Consider the following 17,367-nt stretch of genomic DNA (forward strand, 5'->3'; position numbering starts at 1 on the left):
TCTGCCTGTCGAGCATCCACTGCGTGCGGGGCCAGGATCGGCGAGAGAAACGCGTCTGCTCGCATGTTCTTCAACCCGGGGAGATAAACAGGGAGTACCTGACAATCGCACTGGTCGCACCAGAGGAGAAAGTCCACGCCTCCGGAGAGGCGCTGGGGACACCGTGCCGCGCTGCTTCAGGATGTATGCGACATGGCCGTCTGGTTGTCCAACTGAAGGCGGACTACCTGGCCCTGGACATGCTCTCTGAAGCGCTTCGAAAACCAACCGCACAGCTCTCAGTTCCAACACGTTGATGTGAAGGTGGGCCGGCTTCGGACCAGAGTCGGACACCGACAGACTGTCCAGAACACCCCAGCCCGTGAGGGGCGCATCGGTCTGAACTGTGAGAGCTGGCGTCGGGATTTCCAAGGGGACCCCTGGTGAGATTCCCGACATTGGTCCACCACTGAAGGTGAGGTGTCAACCACCCGGGGACTGTGAGACTGCGCTCCAGGTCCTCGAGTGAGCCCACAGACTTCGCCAAAGCTTGCTGTATAGAGCATCCTCAGCAGCGCCCGCCACACTACAGAGATCGCCGCCGCCATATGGCCCAGTAGAAGCGGAGCCAAGTCCGTGCTGGTGCCTGGGGCTGGGAGAGGAACGAAGACACCATCTCCCGTACTCTGGTGATCCGGTCGGGCGACAAGGAAACTAGATCCTTGTGCGTTTGGAACCTCGCCCCGAGAAAAACCAAGTCCTGGGTGGGTACCAGGTCGGATTTCTTGAAGTTGATGATCCACCCCAGTCGAACTAGAATGTCTATCACTGTGTGAGTAGCATCTAGGCTCGCTGGCTGCGTTAGTGCTCCGAGCAACCAGTCGTCGAGGTAAGGGTAACAATGCCTTCCTTGCGGCAGGCGAGGGTAGCGGGACTAACATGAGCTTGGTGAACACCCTTGGGGCAGTCGATATGCGAAGGGGAGCACCGTGAATTGGTAACACATCCCGTCGTAAAGAGAACCGAAGGTACTGCTTGAACGATGGATGTATGGGCACATGCAGATACGCATCCTTGAGGTCGATTGACGTGAGCCAATCGCCGGGCTGAACAGATGAGATCACCGAGCGCAGTGTCTCCATCTTGAAGGATGGTACTTCTAGCATGCGGTTCAACCCCTTGAGGTTGAGAATGGGACGGAACCCGCCATCTTTCTTCGGGACGAGGAAGTACGTGGAGTAAAATCCCGCCTGTTCCTCTCCCGGTGGAATGCGCTTGATTGCGGACTTGTCCAGCAGAGCCTGAACTTCGTCGCGCAATATGTCCGCCCTTGCCTGACATGACGGCACCGGAGTGCGGCGTATGCCAGTGAAGTCGGGCGGACCTCGCTTCCACAGTGGTAAATTGCCTACACTGATGGTGGACAGCACCCAAGTGTTTTGTGTAGCCTTCTCCCATTCCGGTAGGAATAGAGAGAGGCGGCCTCCCACTGGGACGTCAGGAAAGAGCGTGTGCGTCGTCCCGAGTAGCGGAGCTGACTGGGCGTGACACACGGCTTGATCGACAGCCTGATGGGTTAACGGGAGGTCGGGGCAGACCTCCCGCGCCCGCGAAAAGGCTGGGAGCTAGTCGAGGACTGCTCCTTGCCCTTACCCTTGGCGGACCTGTGCCTCCGCTTACCCCTGCCAAGCGGCCGAAGCCAGCCAGTGGACTCGGGTGTAGGCTGCACCCCTGCGGAGAAAGGTGGAATGGGAGCGCGGGGGCAAGACAAGGCCTTAGAGTCCTTGAAGGAGGTAGCTGCAGCGGCAGGCTCCCGTATGACCTGCTGTGCCCCTGGAAAGAGGGTCGCTCCCAGACGGAAGGGGAGGGCCAGCAAGGTCTGCTGTGTCGCTGCCGAGTAACGAGACGTCGACAGCCACAGCTTGCGCATCCCCATGACTGCGCACATCACCGTCCACGCAGCAGACCGCAAAGAGTCACGTGCGAGGTGGGCCTGCACTTCAGACAACTGCCGGAGGAGCACGATATGCGGTGAAACATCACCAACATGCCCCTCCGCCTCCAGGGCCGACCTCTGAATCGAGGAGAGGTAGGCCTCATGGACCACCACCCTGACCTGCTGCATAGCGTTCCTGTAAACCTCCTCGTAGGTACGGTACGCATGCTGCAGGGGGGCGCCAGCGAGGGCAAGCGGTGGAGTCTGCGCCCTTGCCGAGCAGCGGAGCTGCTCCGGAGGAAGCCGAGCCTCCCCCCAAGGCGACTGAAGTGAATACACACTCATCCACGATAGGTACCGCGAACAGGGAATCCTCCCCAAGCTGGTATCTCCGGACAAGCTCCGACAAGTCAAAACGGAGGCGAGAACCAGACAAGAGGGGATCGACCACGTCCTGGACTAACGATGGAAGAATGCGGAGCTGCGTCTGCGTAGGCTGCCTAGGGGCAAACACCTCGCCTGGCAAGCGGAACTCAGCCGAGTCCGAGCTGCTAACAGGCACCGCGGCCTGGGGTAGGTACTCAGCAATCCTTTGCCGGACCTCCCGCAGAGCCGAAGAGAAACGGAAGGCACCCTCCTGCTCCTGTCTGAGGCTGGGTCTCCTCGCGAAGAGGACCCGAACCCCGACCCGGTGGGCTGCCTAGCACTAGGAACAACAGAGAGGGAGGAGCAGACAGAGCGCCCCGCGTCAGTGCCTGCAGGCATACACGGACCCCGGTCCCGAGACGCTGGAGGCATACCAGGCAGAACTGGTGCCTCCGCTCTCATGGGGCGGGAGGGCGCAGGGATCGGAACCCCAGGAATCATCAACGGTCCCTGCGCCAACTCCGAGAGGGGGACTGGGAGCACCTCCCCCTCCGGGGCAGCCGAGGCGTCCTGACCCGAAGCCAGAGGCAACGGGTCGACAGACGCCTCAAGGCCTAGGGATCGAGCCGGGCTCGGCGATACCCCCAGACTCTCCGCCCCACGCTCAGAGTGGGCGAGGAACTCCTGCCGGAGTCCTCCAACCGTCTCATGAACGAGGGACCTCATCGAGTCTGCGTGCTGCTGAAACATCTGTGTGATTATAGTCATATCAAAACCGCTACCAGGAGCGGGAGAAGGGGACTGGCTACGGGATTTTTTTCCCTTAGAGAGCGGCTTTTTAGCCTTAGACAGGGGGACCTGGGTAAGTTCCCCTCCCGCCTCACGCATTTCTCTGTAAAAGAGGAAGTCGGCCGCCCTCCTCTTCTGGGCCCGGGGGGAAAACCCCAGACAAATTACACAAGTTTCGGCCTCATGGCCGGACTTTTCCAAGCACACGATACACTTGTCGTGTCTGTCGGCCCGTGGAATACTCCCCCCACAGACCGAACAGTCGGAAAACGCCTGAAAGCAAACATGCAAGCATGTAGCTAACGGCAGACCAGCAGCTAATATACAGGTAGAAAACATTGAAAAATACGTGAAGGCTACCACGGGAAGAAATAGTTGGTTCAATACGCAATATTACAACCACGTGGCACGCTAAACTTCCCGCCATGGCAGAGCAACATGTGCGTAAAACCGCGAGGAAAGATTAGCGTAAAATAATTAATACAAAGTCACAATTATGAAACAACCGACCGCCAAAGCTTTACTGTTCCTTAACAAGGACAAAATAAAGACCATACATACAGGTGGTGTCTCAGACATTATACTCTTTCTCTCAGAAAAGGTCAGCTCTGCTCGACACATACGTCTGTTAGAGGCAGTGACAGCAGAAGGAATGATGATACGGGCCTAGGTGCTTACCCAGTTGGTGCGCATGCGTAACGGGAGGTAACTCCGTGAGGTGGGGGCCGTATAGTAAATAAAAGAGTTTATTTATTGTACAATCTTTTTATTCAAAAAACATTGATACAACTGTCACAGGACATTTTCAGCTTGGAAAATGCATAATATGTACCCCAAGGACGATCTCTATGAAGAAGAATGGGTACTTTCCACAGAGCAATTTCTGAGGTACGATAACAGCAGTTCCCAAAAAGTAAATAAACATATGTTCGCACTAAGATAACTTTGTACAGCAAGGGGCTGTACGCTGTGTGATCTGTGTGACATTTTGTACTCTTGTAGTCAAGATTTTACGTCTCATCAGAATTATTTCAGCTGCGGGGCAACAAGAACTAAATTCACACATACATGTAGATGTATACAGAAGTCCAGCATTAACACAAGTCAGCCTGTTTGTAAGCGTCTACTGACTTGTAAGACAAACATGCTTACCTTGTAGATTCTTCCGACAGTGTGACCCCGGTGATGTGGGCCCAGAGGTCGGTGTAGGGAGTTGGGCGCATGGTGAGAATCTTACTGTGTAGGCTCAGCACGTGCATCATGGGTACTGCAAGTGGCAAACACATACATACAATATACAACCCTCCATGAACTGACTTGCTAGTTACGACATAAACACTATACATGTTCATGTTGAAGGTGCATGTTTGCTGTTTAACGTTGCACTCAGCAAATATTAAACCTACATCACTCAGGGGTGGAAATAACCCATTGCCCGACGTCCGAGTCTAGTGTTTTTTTCTGTCGGGCAAGCAAATTTGTATATCACACTGTACCGGTGTCCAGTTGACTTTCCAATGTTAATAATGTTAAATTTTTTTAAATCTACAAGAAAACGGCCGGTATAGTGGAAAAATTATTAGGGCAAGTGATTTTACATGTGCCACTGTACCGGAGTACACTAGCAATTTTAAAGTTATTTCCACCCCTGATCACAGCTGTGTGAAAATAATTGAATCTTGTTCAGACAATTCAGCAATGTATGTAATAAAGTTTGTTTGTTTGTTCGTTGTTTAACTTCACCTTATTTACAGAGTGAGTGAGTGAGTTTAGTTTTACGAAGCACTCAGCAATACTCCAGCTATATGGCGGCGGTCTGTAAATAAATGAGTCTGGAACAGACAATCCAGTGATCAACAGCATGAGCATCAATCAACGCAATTGTGTTACGATGACATGTTTCAACCAAGTCAGCCAGCTTTGCCATGCGATCCCATTAGCTGGCTCTTATTACCAGCATGGATTGCTGAAAACCAAAACATGTAATGAAGTCGCTGGGGAAAGACAACACACAATAAACCAAGTCAGTCATGTATTCTCTACTGACAAGGAATATACTGCTACATCGCGAGTAGATACTCACAGAAACAGTTCTTTTTGGTGTACCCCTTGCCCTGCTGATTTTCCAAGGACCCGCCTCGTTGAAGAAGCTCAATTTCCAAATTGGTTCTGAAAACAAGAGGAGTCAAAATGTAAAACATGGCTGGTTAGAATTCTACATGGACGTCATCACTGACCTGCTGACACTTCAGACTAAATCTTACCTGCTGACCTGCTGACAAAACAAACTAAACCCTTCCACACAGCTGGTGGCACAACATACTAAACCCTTCCACACAGCTGGTGGCACAACATACTAAACCCTCCCCAACAACCTGGTGACAGAGCACATTAAATTCTTCCGACTTACCTGGCGACAGAGCAGACAAATAGCAGGACACTCTCTGACGTCTGTGAGTGTGAGAAGACCTTGAATACTGAATGTGTGGCATTAGTCAGGTCCTCCATCACATTGCCCATCACCCGCGTCAAGTTGGCTGATCCCTGAAACAACACATACAACTGAACGCTTGGCTGCACCTGGGTATTGGGATGATTGTGGTTTTCACTGAAAATGACACTGATGTTTGTTTTGTCCACAACATCCCAACTACATCAATCAGCCTGAATATAAACTAGCTTGAAGCTATTTATGTTATCCTTCAATCGTGCAATGTTATGGAATGTTAAAAAGATGGAAGTAATACCTAAAATGACTTACCGGAGTTATGGGCCTTGTAACCATCATGTCTGCCAAGTCTCTGACCATGACCTCTGGATCACGTGACACAGGTTTGACCAACGCTAGCTGGTTTTCGTCGGGTACAATGGGTACAACAGAGTTGGACAGCTGGCGACATAAGGGGCACCAGTACTCCCCCTTGCTGACCGCTAGTGGCTCGGGACGGCTCATGCTTTGAGACTACCGAAAAACATGAACGTAGTGTGATTTAACTCTGCTTTTAATATTATATCAGTTGTTGAATCAAAACCAACATTGTAGGTGTCTGGCATTCTTAAGGGAGGTAACTCTAAATTGTCATGTCTCAGATGAATGGGCTACCATGTTTCAAACCTTTTTCAGGTTCATTTCTGCAAATGGTTCGGAGAAGAAGTCAAACGTTACCAGACAGATAACAAGAGGATACACAGTGGAGATTGTGTCACTCTGTGAGCACACGTTCCTTCAGTAGGAATTGTCATGGCTCAAATGTGCCACCATGCCCAACTCAAGTTTCAGGTTCATCGGAGAAGAAGTCATACTTGAACAGATGGCAGAGGGATACACAATGTGTCACTCAGTGAGCACATGTTGCTGAAGTCCACTTGTCAAAATATAGAATAATATTGTTATGCATTACATGATTTTGATTGAGAGGGGCGGTGGGGTAGCCTAGTGGTTAAAGCGTTGGCTCGTCACGCCAAAGACCCAGGTTCGTATCCCCACATGGGTACAATGAGTGAAGCCCATTTCTGGTGTCCCCCGCCGTGATATTGCTGGAATATTGCTAAAAGCGGCGTAAAACCAAACTCAGTCAGTCAGTCAGTCAGTTTGATTGAGAGCGTATGTAAGTATCAAAATGTGTTTTGCCTTTTATCGAACCCACATATATGAAGTGATTACATCTGGAGAGTGTTGTGTACGTACATGGAGAGACTGCATGTAGGAGCTGTGGCAATCAAGGTGGAGGTAGTGGCCACATGTCTGTACACACACACCTCCCTCCCAGCCAATGTTCACCGACATCTGACATGACCTCTGAAACACATAGTCATAACCACTTCATCGTCAAAACATCCCCATCATCATCATAACAATCCCATCATCATCATCACCATCATCATCATCACCATCATCATCACAACACCATCATCGTAACAACCCCACCATCATCACCACTATATCATCATCATCACCATCATCATCACAACCACATCATCGTAACAACCCACCATCATCACCACTATATCATCATCATCACCATCATCATCACAACCACATCATCGTAACAACCCACCATCATCACCACTATATCATCATCATCACAACCACATCATCATTACCACTTTGTCATCATCACAACCACATCATCATTACCACTTTGTCATCATCACAACCACATCATCGTAACAACCCCACCATCATCACCACTAGATCATCATCACAACCACATCATCGTAACAACCCCACCTCATCACCACTAGATCATCATCGTAACAACCCCACCATCATCACAACTAGATCATCATCACAACCACATCATCGTAACAACCCATTACCCATTATCACAATACATCATCATCATCATCACAACCACATCATCGTATCAACCCCACCTCATCACCACTAGATCATTCATCATCCATCACAACATCAATAAGCGACAACCCACTTATCATCACCGCTGTATGGATAAATCATAAATGCGGCCACATCGTATAACAGCCCACCATCATCACTATTGTGATCAAGTAAATCGTCACAACCAAATCATCGTGACAACCCTCTATTATCTACGCAGTTCGTAATTAGTATAAACCATAACATCGTCGTGGCAACAACCCACCATCATCACCACTAGATCATCATCATTAACAATACCATCATCATCACTAGATCAATCATCCCAACAATCTTCGGCCATACTACCTCATCATCCCACTAGATCATCATCGTAATAACCCCACCATCATCACCACTAGATCATCATCACAACCCACATCATCGTAACAACCCGCAAATCATCACCACTAGATCATCATCCACAACCATCATCGTAAATAACTCCCACCATCATCCACATCATCGTGACAATACTTCATCATCACCGCTATCATCATCATCGTGAAGCCATCATCATTGCCAAAACGTCATCATCATGACCATCATCATTGCCAGCTGTCGTCATCGCAACCGTCATCCGGTAACAATACCATCATCGCCACTGGATCGTCATCTGACAATCATCATCGTAACGGCTACCTCATCACCATAAGATCATCATCGGTAACAAGCCCCACCATCAGTCACGGCTGGATCGTCATCACGAAGCCATCATCAGTTAACAACCCACCATTATCCGCAACTATGATCGGTCATCACTGAGCCATCATCGTGAAAACAATACCTCATCGCCACTGGATCATCATCGTAACAACCCCACCATCATCACCACTAGATCATCATCACAACCACATCATCGGTAACAGTACCATCATCACCACTGGATCATCATCACAACCATCATCATTAAACAATACCATCATCACCGGTTCATCATCATCGTCATAACATCATCGCAACAGCCCACCATCATCACCACTATATCATCATCATCACAGCAACATCATCGTAACAGCCCACCATCATCGCCACCGGATCATCATCATCACAACATCATCGTCAACAATCCACCATCATCACCACTATATCATCATCATCACAACCACATCATCGTAACAACCCCACCATCATCACCACCAGATCATCATCATCACAACATCATCGTAACAATCCCACCATCATCACCACTATATCATCATCATCACAACCACATCATCGTAACAACCCCACCATCATCACCACTAGATCATCATCGTAACAACCCCACCATCATCACCACTAGATCATCATCACAATACATCATCCGTAAAACCCACCTCATCACCACTGGATCATCATCGTGAAACAACCCCACCATCATCACCGCCACATCATCATCACAACCATCATCATGTGAACAACCCACCATCATCACCACTGGATCATCATCACAACCATCATCGTAACAACCCACCATCATCACCGGTTCATCATCATCATCATAACATCATCGCAACAACAGCACCATCATCACGCCGCTATCATCATCATCACCATCATCATCACAACAACATCATCATCGTAACAACCCCACCATCATCACCGGTATATCATCATCATCACCATCATCATCACAACCACATCATCATCATAACATCTGCCCACCATCATCACCACTATATCATCATCATCCTTCGCCATCATCATCACAACCATCATCGTAACAACCCACCATCATCACTATATCATCATCATCACAACCACATCATCATTACCACTTTGTCATCAACACAACCACATCATCGTAACAACCCACCATCATCACTATATCACATCAGATCATCATCACACAACCACCATCATCATCGTAACAACCATCATCATCACCGCACATCATCAACCCACAAATCATCATCACCATCATCATCATCATCGTAACAACCCCACCATCATCACAACTAGATCATCATCACAACCCCCCATCATCACTAGATCAACAACCCACCATTATCACAACTATGATCATCATCACAACCACATCATCGTAACAACCCACCTCATCACCACTAGATCATCATCATCGTCGATCATCAACAACCCACCATCATCACCACTAGATCATCATCACAACCATCATCATCATCAACAACCCATCATCATCACCCACCATCATATCATCATCACAACCACATCATCGTAACAACCCCACCATCATCACCACTAGATCATCATCGTAACAACCCCACCATCATCACCACTAGATCATCATCACAACCACATCATCGTAAAAAACCCACCTCATCACCACTAGATCATCATCGTAACAACCCCACCATCATCACCACTAGATCATCATCACAACCACATCATCGTAACAACCCCACCATCATCACCACTAGATCATCATCACAACCACATCATCGTAACAACCCCACCATCATCACCAGTTCATCATCATCATCATAACATCATCGCAACAACCCCACCATCATCACCACTATATCATCATCATCACAACAACATCATCGTAACAACCCCACCATCATCACCACCAGATCATCATCATCACAACATCATCGTAACAATCCCACCATCATCACCACTATATCATCATCATCACAACCACATCATCGTAACAACCCCACCATCATCACCACTAGATCATCATCATCTTCATCATCATCATAGCTACATCATCATAACTACTCTATCATCTTCATCATCATCACAACCACATCATCATCATCATCATTGTTGTCATCACCAATACTTCATCATCAAAACACTATCATCATCATCATTATCACCTCTATACAATCATGATTATCATCATCATGGTCACGTCAACAATATTCCAACTATATGATGATATAGGGGTAGAATGATATGCAACCATCCAAGTCACTCAGCCTTAATCCCAATCCATTAAGCTGCCATTTATGTACAGCACAACTTACCTCCTCAAAGTACTTCATGAGTGTCTCAAGACGCTTCTTCTGGAAGTCAGAGCAGGTGGAGAAGTGAGGGTTGTACGAAGCATCCACTGACAGTACTTGAGGGTGGTCCACCTGCTTCCTGTGGCCCAACACTGCAACAAACACCAGAAGAGGTGTTAATGTATGTCACTGATTAGTAATACAGGTCGTAACATAATATGTACAGTGTTCCATAGTTTCCTCTACTGTCAGCCATTACTAACACAGGTCGTAACATAATATGTACAGTGTTCCATAGTTTCCTCTACTGTCAGCCATTAGTAATACAGGTCGTAACATAATATGTACAGTGTTCCATAGTTTCCTCTACTGTCAGCCATTAGTAATACATGTCGTAACATAACATGTACAGTGTTCCATAGTTTCCTCTACTGTCAGCCATTAGTAATATACATTATGGTAACATAATATGTACAGTGTTCCATAGTTTCCTCTACTGTCAGCCATTAGTAATACAGGTTAAGTAACATAACATGTACAGTGTTCCATAGTTTCCTCTACTGTCAGCCATTAGTAATACGTGTCGTAACATAATATGTACAGTGTTCCATAGTTTTCCTCTACTGTCAGCCATTAGTAATACAGATTATGTAACATAATATGTACAGTGTTCCATAGTTTCCTCTACTGTCAGCCATTAGTATATACAGGTAACGAACATAATATGTACAGTGTTCCATAGTTCCTCTACTGTCAGCCATTAGTAATACAGGTCGTAACATAACATGTACAGTGTTCCATAGTTTCCTCTACTGTCAGCCATTAGTAATACAGATTAAATGCGTAACATAACATGTACAGTGTTCCATAGTTTCTTCTACTGTCAGCCATTAGTAATACAAGGTAAGTAACATAATATGTACAGTGTTCCATAATTTCCTCTAGTGTCAGCCATTAGTAATACATACAGGTCAACATAACATGTACAGTGTTCCATAGTTTCCTCTACTGTCAGCCATTAGTAATACATGTCATGTAGTAACATAACATGTACAGTGTTCCATAGTTTCCTCTACTGTCAGCCATTAGTAATACAGGTCGTAACATAACATGTACAGTGTTCCATAGTTTCTTCTACTGTCAGCCATTAGTAATACAGGTCGTAACATAATATGTACAGTGTTCCATAGTTTCCTCTACTGTCAGCCATTAGTAATACAGAATTAAGTAACATAACATGTACAGTGTTCCATAGTTTCCTCTACTGTCAGCCATTAGTAATACAGGTCGTAACATAACATGTACAGTGTTCCATAGTTTCCTCTACTGTCAGCCATTAGTAATACAGGTCGTAACATAACATGTACAGTGTTCCATAGTTTCTTCTACTGTCAGCCATTAGTAATACAGGTCGTAACATAATATGTACAGTGTTCCATAATTTCCTCTAGTGTCAGCCATTAGTAATACAGAATTAAGTAACATAACATGTACAGTGTTCCATAGTTTCCTCTACTGTCAGCCATTAGTAATACACATGTCGTAACATAACATGTACAGTGTTCCATAGTTTCCTCTACTGTCAGCCATTAGTAATACAGATTAAGTAACATAACATGTACAGTGTTCCATAGTTTCTTCTACTGTCAGCCATTAGTAATACAGGTCGTAACATAATATGTACAGTGTTCCATAGTTTCCTCTACTGTCAGCCATTAGTAATACAGGTCGTAACATAACATGTACAGTGTTCCATAGTTTCCTCTACTGTCAGCCATTAGTAATACAGGTCGTAACATAATATATACAGTGTTCCATAGTTTCCTCTACTGTCAGCCATTAGTAATACATGTCGTAACATAATATGTACAGTGTTCCATAGTTTCCTCTACTGTCAGCCATTAGTAATACATGTCGTAACATAATATATACAGTGTTCCATAGTTTCCTCCACTGTCAGCCATTAGTAATACAGGTCGTAACATAATATGTACAGTGTTCCATAGTTTCCTCTACTGTCAGCCATTAGTAATACAGGTCGTAACATAATATGTACAGTGTTCCATAATTTCCTCTACTGTCAGCCATTAGTAATACAGGTCGTAACATAATATGTACAGTGTTCCATAGTTTCCTCTACTGTCAGCCATTAGTAATACAGGTCGTAACATAATATGTACAGTGTTCCATAGTTTCCTCTACTGTCAGCCATTAGTAATACAGGTCGTAACATAATATGTACAGTGTTCCATAGTTTCTTCTACTGTCAGCCATTAGTAATACAGGTCGTAACATAATATATACAGTGTTCCATAGTTTCCTCTACTGTCAGCCATTAGTAACACAGGTCGTAACATAATATGTACAGTGTTCCATAGTTTCCTCTACTGTCAGCCATTAGTAATACAGGTCGTAACATAATATGTACAGTGTTCCATAGTTTCCTCTACTGTCAGCCATTAGTAATACAGGTCGTAACATAACATGTACAGTGTTCCATAGTTTCTTCTACTGTCAGCCATTAGTAATACAGGTCGTAACATAATATATACAGTGTTCCATAGTTTCCTCTACTGTCAGCCATTAGTAACACAGGTCGTAACATAATATGTACAGTGTTCCATAGTTTCCTCTACTGTCAGCCATTAGTAATACAGGTCAAAACATAACATGTACAGTGTTCCATAGTTTCCTCTACTGTCAGCCATTAGTAATACAGGTCATAACATAACATGTACAGTGTTCCATAGTTTCCTCTACTGTCAGCCATTAAAAGACACTGATGTGCATGTTCAAATGTCTGTATGACTTCTCAGCACTATGATTTGCATACTTCAGGGGGAGGGGCACAGGTTGCCCAGGTGATGCAATTCACTGTGGTAGGTCCCTTGGAACTCCAGAAACCTAAGGGTTCGAATAGTTCTTTTTAAGGCACCCTACCTCTGCTTGTTGGTTTCACTAAAGTGTTATATGTTTGAGATGTGAATTATTTATGGCTTTATCCTCACATTCAACAGACACAAACTGGGAACAACTACCAGCCCTAGGGGTCTCTTCTGTAGAAAAGGTCACCTAGCCCTATGGGTCTGTCATATAATGGGATACCCAGCCCTACACTACCAGCCCAATGGGTCTGTCATATAAAGGGTCACCCTACGCTTACCACTAGAAGCATGAAGGAACACTACCAGCCCTTTGGGTCTGTCATATAAAGACACACCCAGCCCAACACGACCAGCCCTTTGGGTCTGTCATATAAATGGTCACCCAGCCCAACACTACCAGCCCTTTGGGTCTGTCATATAAAGACACACCCAGCCCAATACGACCAGCCCTTTGGGTCTGTCATATAAAGACACACCCAGCCCAATACGACCAGCCCTTTGGGTCTGTGATATAAAGGGTCACCCAGCCCAACACTACCAGCCCTTTGGGTCTGTCATATAAAGGGTCACCCTACACTTATAACTAGAAGCTTGAAGGAATGCTACCAGCCCTATGGGTCTGTCATATAAAGGGTCACCCAGCCCTTCACTACCAGCCCTATGGGTCTGTCATATAAAGGATCACCCAGCCCAACACGACCAGCCCAATGGGTCTGTCATATAAAGGATCACCCAGCCCAACACGACCAGCCCTTTGGGTCTGTCATATGAAGGATCACCCAGCCCAAAACTACCAGCCCAATGGGTCTGTCATGTAAAGGGTCACCCTACACTGATAACTAGAAGCTTGAAGGAATGCTACCAGCCCTATGGGTCTGTCATATAAAGGGTCACCCAGCCCTACACTACCAGCCCTATGGGTCTGTCATATAAAGGATCACCCAGCCCAACACGACCAGCCCAATGGGTCTGTCATATAAAGGATCACCCTACACTTACCACTAGAAGCTTGAAGGAACACTACCAGCCCTATGGGTCTGTCATATAAAGGATCACCCAGCCCAACACGACCAGCCCAATGGGTCTGTCATATAAAGGATCACCCAGCCCAACACGACCAGCCCTATGGGTCTGTCATATAAAGGGTCACCCAGCCCTACACTACCAGCCCTATGGGTCTGTCACATAAAGGATCACCCAGCCCAACATGACCAGCCCTATGGGTCTGTCATATAAAGGGTCACCCAGCCCTACACTACCAGCCCTATGGGTCTGTCGCATAAAGGATCACCCAGCCCAACACTACCAGCCCTTTGGGTCTGTCATATAAAGACACACCCAGCCCTACACTACCAGCCCAATGGGTCTGTCATATAAAGCGTCACCCTACACTTACCACTAGAAGCTTGAAGGAACACTACCAGCCCTATGGGTCTGTCTCCCGTTGACGGTGTCAACTGACCACAAATCACACAGTCATACGTCGTCTCTTTTGGTTTCATCACATCTCCATCGTCTTCTGGTTCATCATCTGTGAGAAAACAGCAACATGTAGCATGAGCAACAGCACTGCAAAGGCAAACAATAAGCAGGGTTTTACCCACAAACATGGCGGTCCCGGGGACCCTTAATTATTAGTTTTAGGTTCTTTGTAGGCAATACGAGGATCCTGTGAAGTAACGGTGAAGAGAACTGTATGATTTGATAATTTCTTCAGAGTATGGAATGGATCATTGATCATATGGACTGGTGGATGAAATGGTGCATGTAACTGCTCTGCAAGAAACAACCAAGCACTTAGCAGAGTCATACATGTATTGTGGGTACAAGCAATAATATTGTGCATCCCTCTGGATGCAGTGAATTCCATTTTCTTCATTTGTGCGTACTGAACGCACATTTGCGGGTCACTTAAAACCCTGAATAAGTGAGCACATTTTGTTACAGCCCTTTGTATTCTGTGTTTAAATTGATGGCCTGCCAATGATTTAGTCTGGGAAAGGTAAATTTGCAGCTGACAACAAGAGCAATGATCTACAGCACGTTACTTTCCGTATTATCAACCTTTCCAGAAATTCACATTTTCAGATTCATTCTTCACTCTATTCCACCAGAAATTCTTCATCTACATTTCTTACCGTCTACATCGTCCTCCATTGTCTGTTCGATGAAGGCCTTCTGTTTAGAGGCAAACTCTGCCATCAATTTCTGTTGTCTCTGCCAGGCTTTTTTACGTCTGAAAAGCAAACATCAATGTCAGATCTTATCCGTCCACACAAAATGGGACTGTTGTCAGATCTTATCCCTCCACACAAAATGGGACTGTTGTCAGATCTTATCCGTCCACACAAAATGGGACTGTTGTCAGATCTTATCCATCCACACAAAACGGGACTTTTGACAGATCTTATCCGTCCACACAAACTGTTGTCAGATCTTATTCCATCCACACAAACTGTTGTCAGATCTTATCCGTCCACACAAAATGGGACCGTTGTCAGATCTTATCCATCCATACAAAAGGAGACTGTTATCAGATCTTATCTGTCCACACAAAAACGAGACCGTTGCCAGATCTTTTCCATCCACACAAAAGGAGACTGTTATCAGATCTTACCTGTCCACACAGAAACAAGACCGTTGTCAGATCTTATCCATCCACACAAAAGGAGACTGTTATCAGATCTTATCTGTCCACACAAAAACAAGACCGTTGTCAGATCTTATCCATCCACACAAAAGGAGACTGTTATCAGATCTTATCTGTCCACACAAAATGGGACTGTTGTCAGATCTTATCCATCCACACAAAACGAGACTGTTGTCAGATCTTATCCGTCCACACAAAAAACGAGACCGTTGTCAGATCTTATCCATCCACACAAAATGGAACTGGGGTATTCTTGTGGTTAAAGTATTTGCTCATCATGCTGAAAACCCAGCTAGGATTCCATTTTGTATTTCTTACTTGTATAAATAACACACAAATTCAAGTAAAAACACTTTTTAAAAAACAACCTCATGAATCACTCAGTAATATTCCTGCTAAATGATGACAGTCTTTAATTAATCGATTCTGAACTAGACAATCCAGTGATTCTCATCATGGAAAATGATCATTTTTCCTTATCCTGACTCATGCTAAATGCTTGTCTCCTTCTTCTTGCAAATGATAGTGGAAAACTTGAAATCCCTTGAAGTTCCCTTCTAAAAAGCGGACGTAAAATCATCACTCAGCCACGAGTAGTCTCCCTTGCCTCCTTTGGCACCCTTTTTGGTCACATGACCAGCTATGTTTGTCACTCTCTCGTTTTGTCGCCCGACACCCGGATTTACATGGAAATCCAGAGTGCCCTGAGAGGGGAGGTTGGGAGGGCTGACCTCATGAGTCAGAATAAGTATAGAATATCAATTTTAGTCAGAAAATTACATTATGCAGCTCGGATGAGATAACAACCCATAAACCAAGAAACGGAACCTGATCACACAATCCATTAAGTTGAACCTACATTCTGACACATCAAAGGTATGTAACTCTGCAAAGTGAATCCCAACTTAACCTCCAAAAACACAGTGCCTGCCTGGAGTGCTATATGACCTGTCACTACTTCAACAATGGCAAGTTGTTCACTGGTCAAGAGAGGGGACATGGGTTGATGGACCCTCTATGTTTGTTTATATTCCCTGAGCCCGAAGAGGGACATGAACCCATGGGCCCCAAGGGACCACTGAACAATGTGTTTACCTTACCGAACAACTCAATGTTAATTTTGAACTGTTTGAAGCACGGGTATCGGATCATAATAATGAGTACCAGAGTTAGGCAATTAGCTAATACTAGATTTTAAGATGACATAGAATCTAGCAGACGACAAGAAAAACAAATTTTGAGTTATCTCCCTTCCATCGATTTGCATTCACAAAACATCGGTAAATTCCGTACATCATACATGTCTCATCGAGATAAAGAATTACGAATTACGAAGTACCAAATAGATTCCCACAGTTTTGCATTCCCAGCAGGTAACAAAGAAAATGTAACCCACTTACAAGTGAGGTACATTGAAACTAATAGAAGAGTGCTCAGTCATTCAGTGAATGACATTTTGTGAG

The 17,367-nt window shown here is 45.6% G+C and overlaps 1 protein-coding gene across 1 annotated transcript in view; it reads right to left on the reverse strand.

Moving 5' to 3' along the window:
- The window catches only part of LOC124281330 (E3 ubiquitin-protein ligase UBR3-like), a 64,183-nt gene that overhangs the window by 12,837 nt on the left and 33,979 nt on the right, over nt 1-17,367 (reverse strand). The window contains exons 24-31 of the mRNA XM_046717370.1: nt 15,393-15,490; nt 14,651-14,785; nt 10,391-10,521; nt 6,759-6,869; nt 5,832-6,032; nt 5,481-5,614; nt 5,154-5,239; nt 4,223-4,337 (exon numbers count right to left, since the gene is read on the reverse strand). Coding sequence (XP_046573326.1) covers nt 4,223-4,337; nt 5,154-5,239; nt 5,481-5,614; nt 5,832-6,032; nt 6,759-6,869; nt 10,391-10,521; nt 14,651-14,785; nt 15,393-15,490 — 1,011 coding nt within the window. The remainder of the gene's footprint in view (nt 1-4,222; nt 4,338-5,153; nt 5,240-5,480; nt 5,615-5,831; nt 6,033-6,758; nt 6,870-10,390; nt 10,522-14,650; nt 14,786-15,392; nt 15,491-17,367) is intronic.

The sequence above is a fragment of the Haliotis rubra genome, unplaced genomic scaffold (genome assembly GCF_003918875.1).
Source record: "Haliotis rubra isolate DU_JTF1 unplaced genomic scaffold, ASM391887v1 Scf108, whole genome shotgun sequence".
Lineage (NCBI taxonomy): Eukaryota > Metazoa > Mollusca > Gastropoda > Lepetellida > Haliotidae > Haliotis > Haliotis rubra.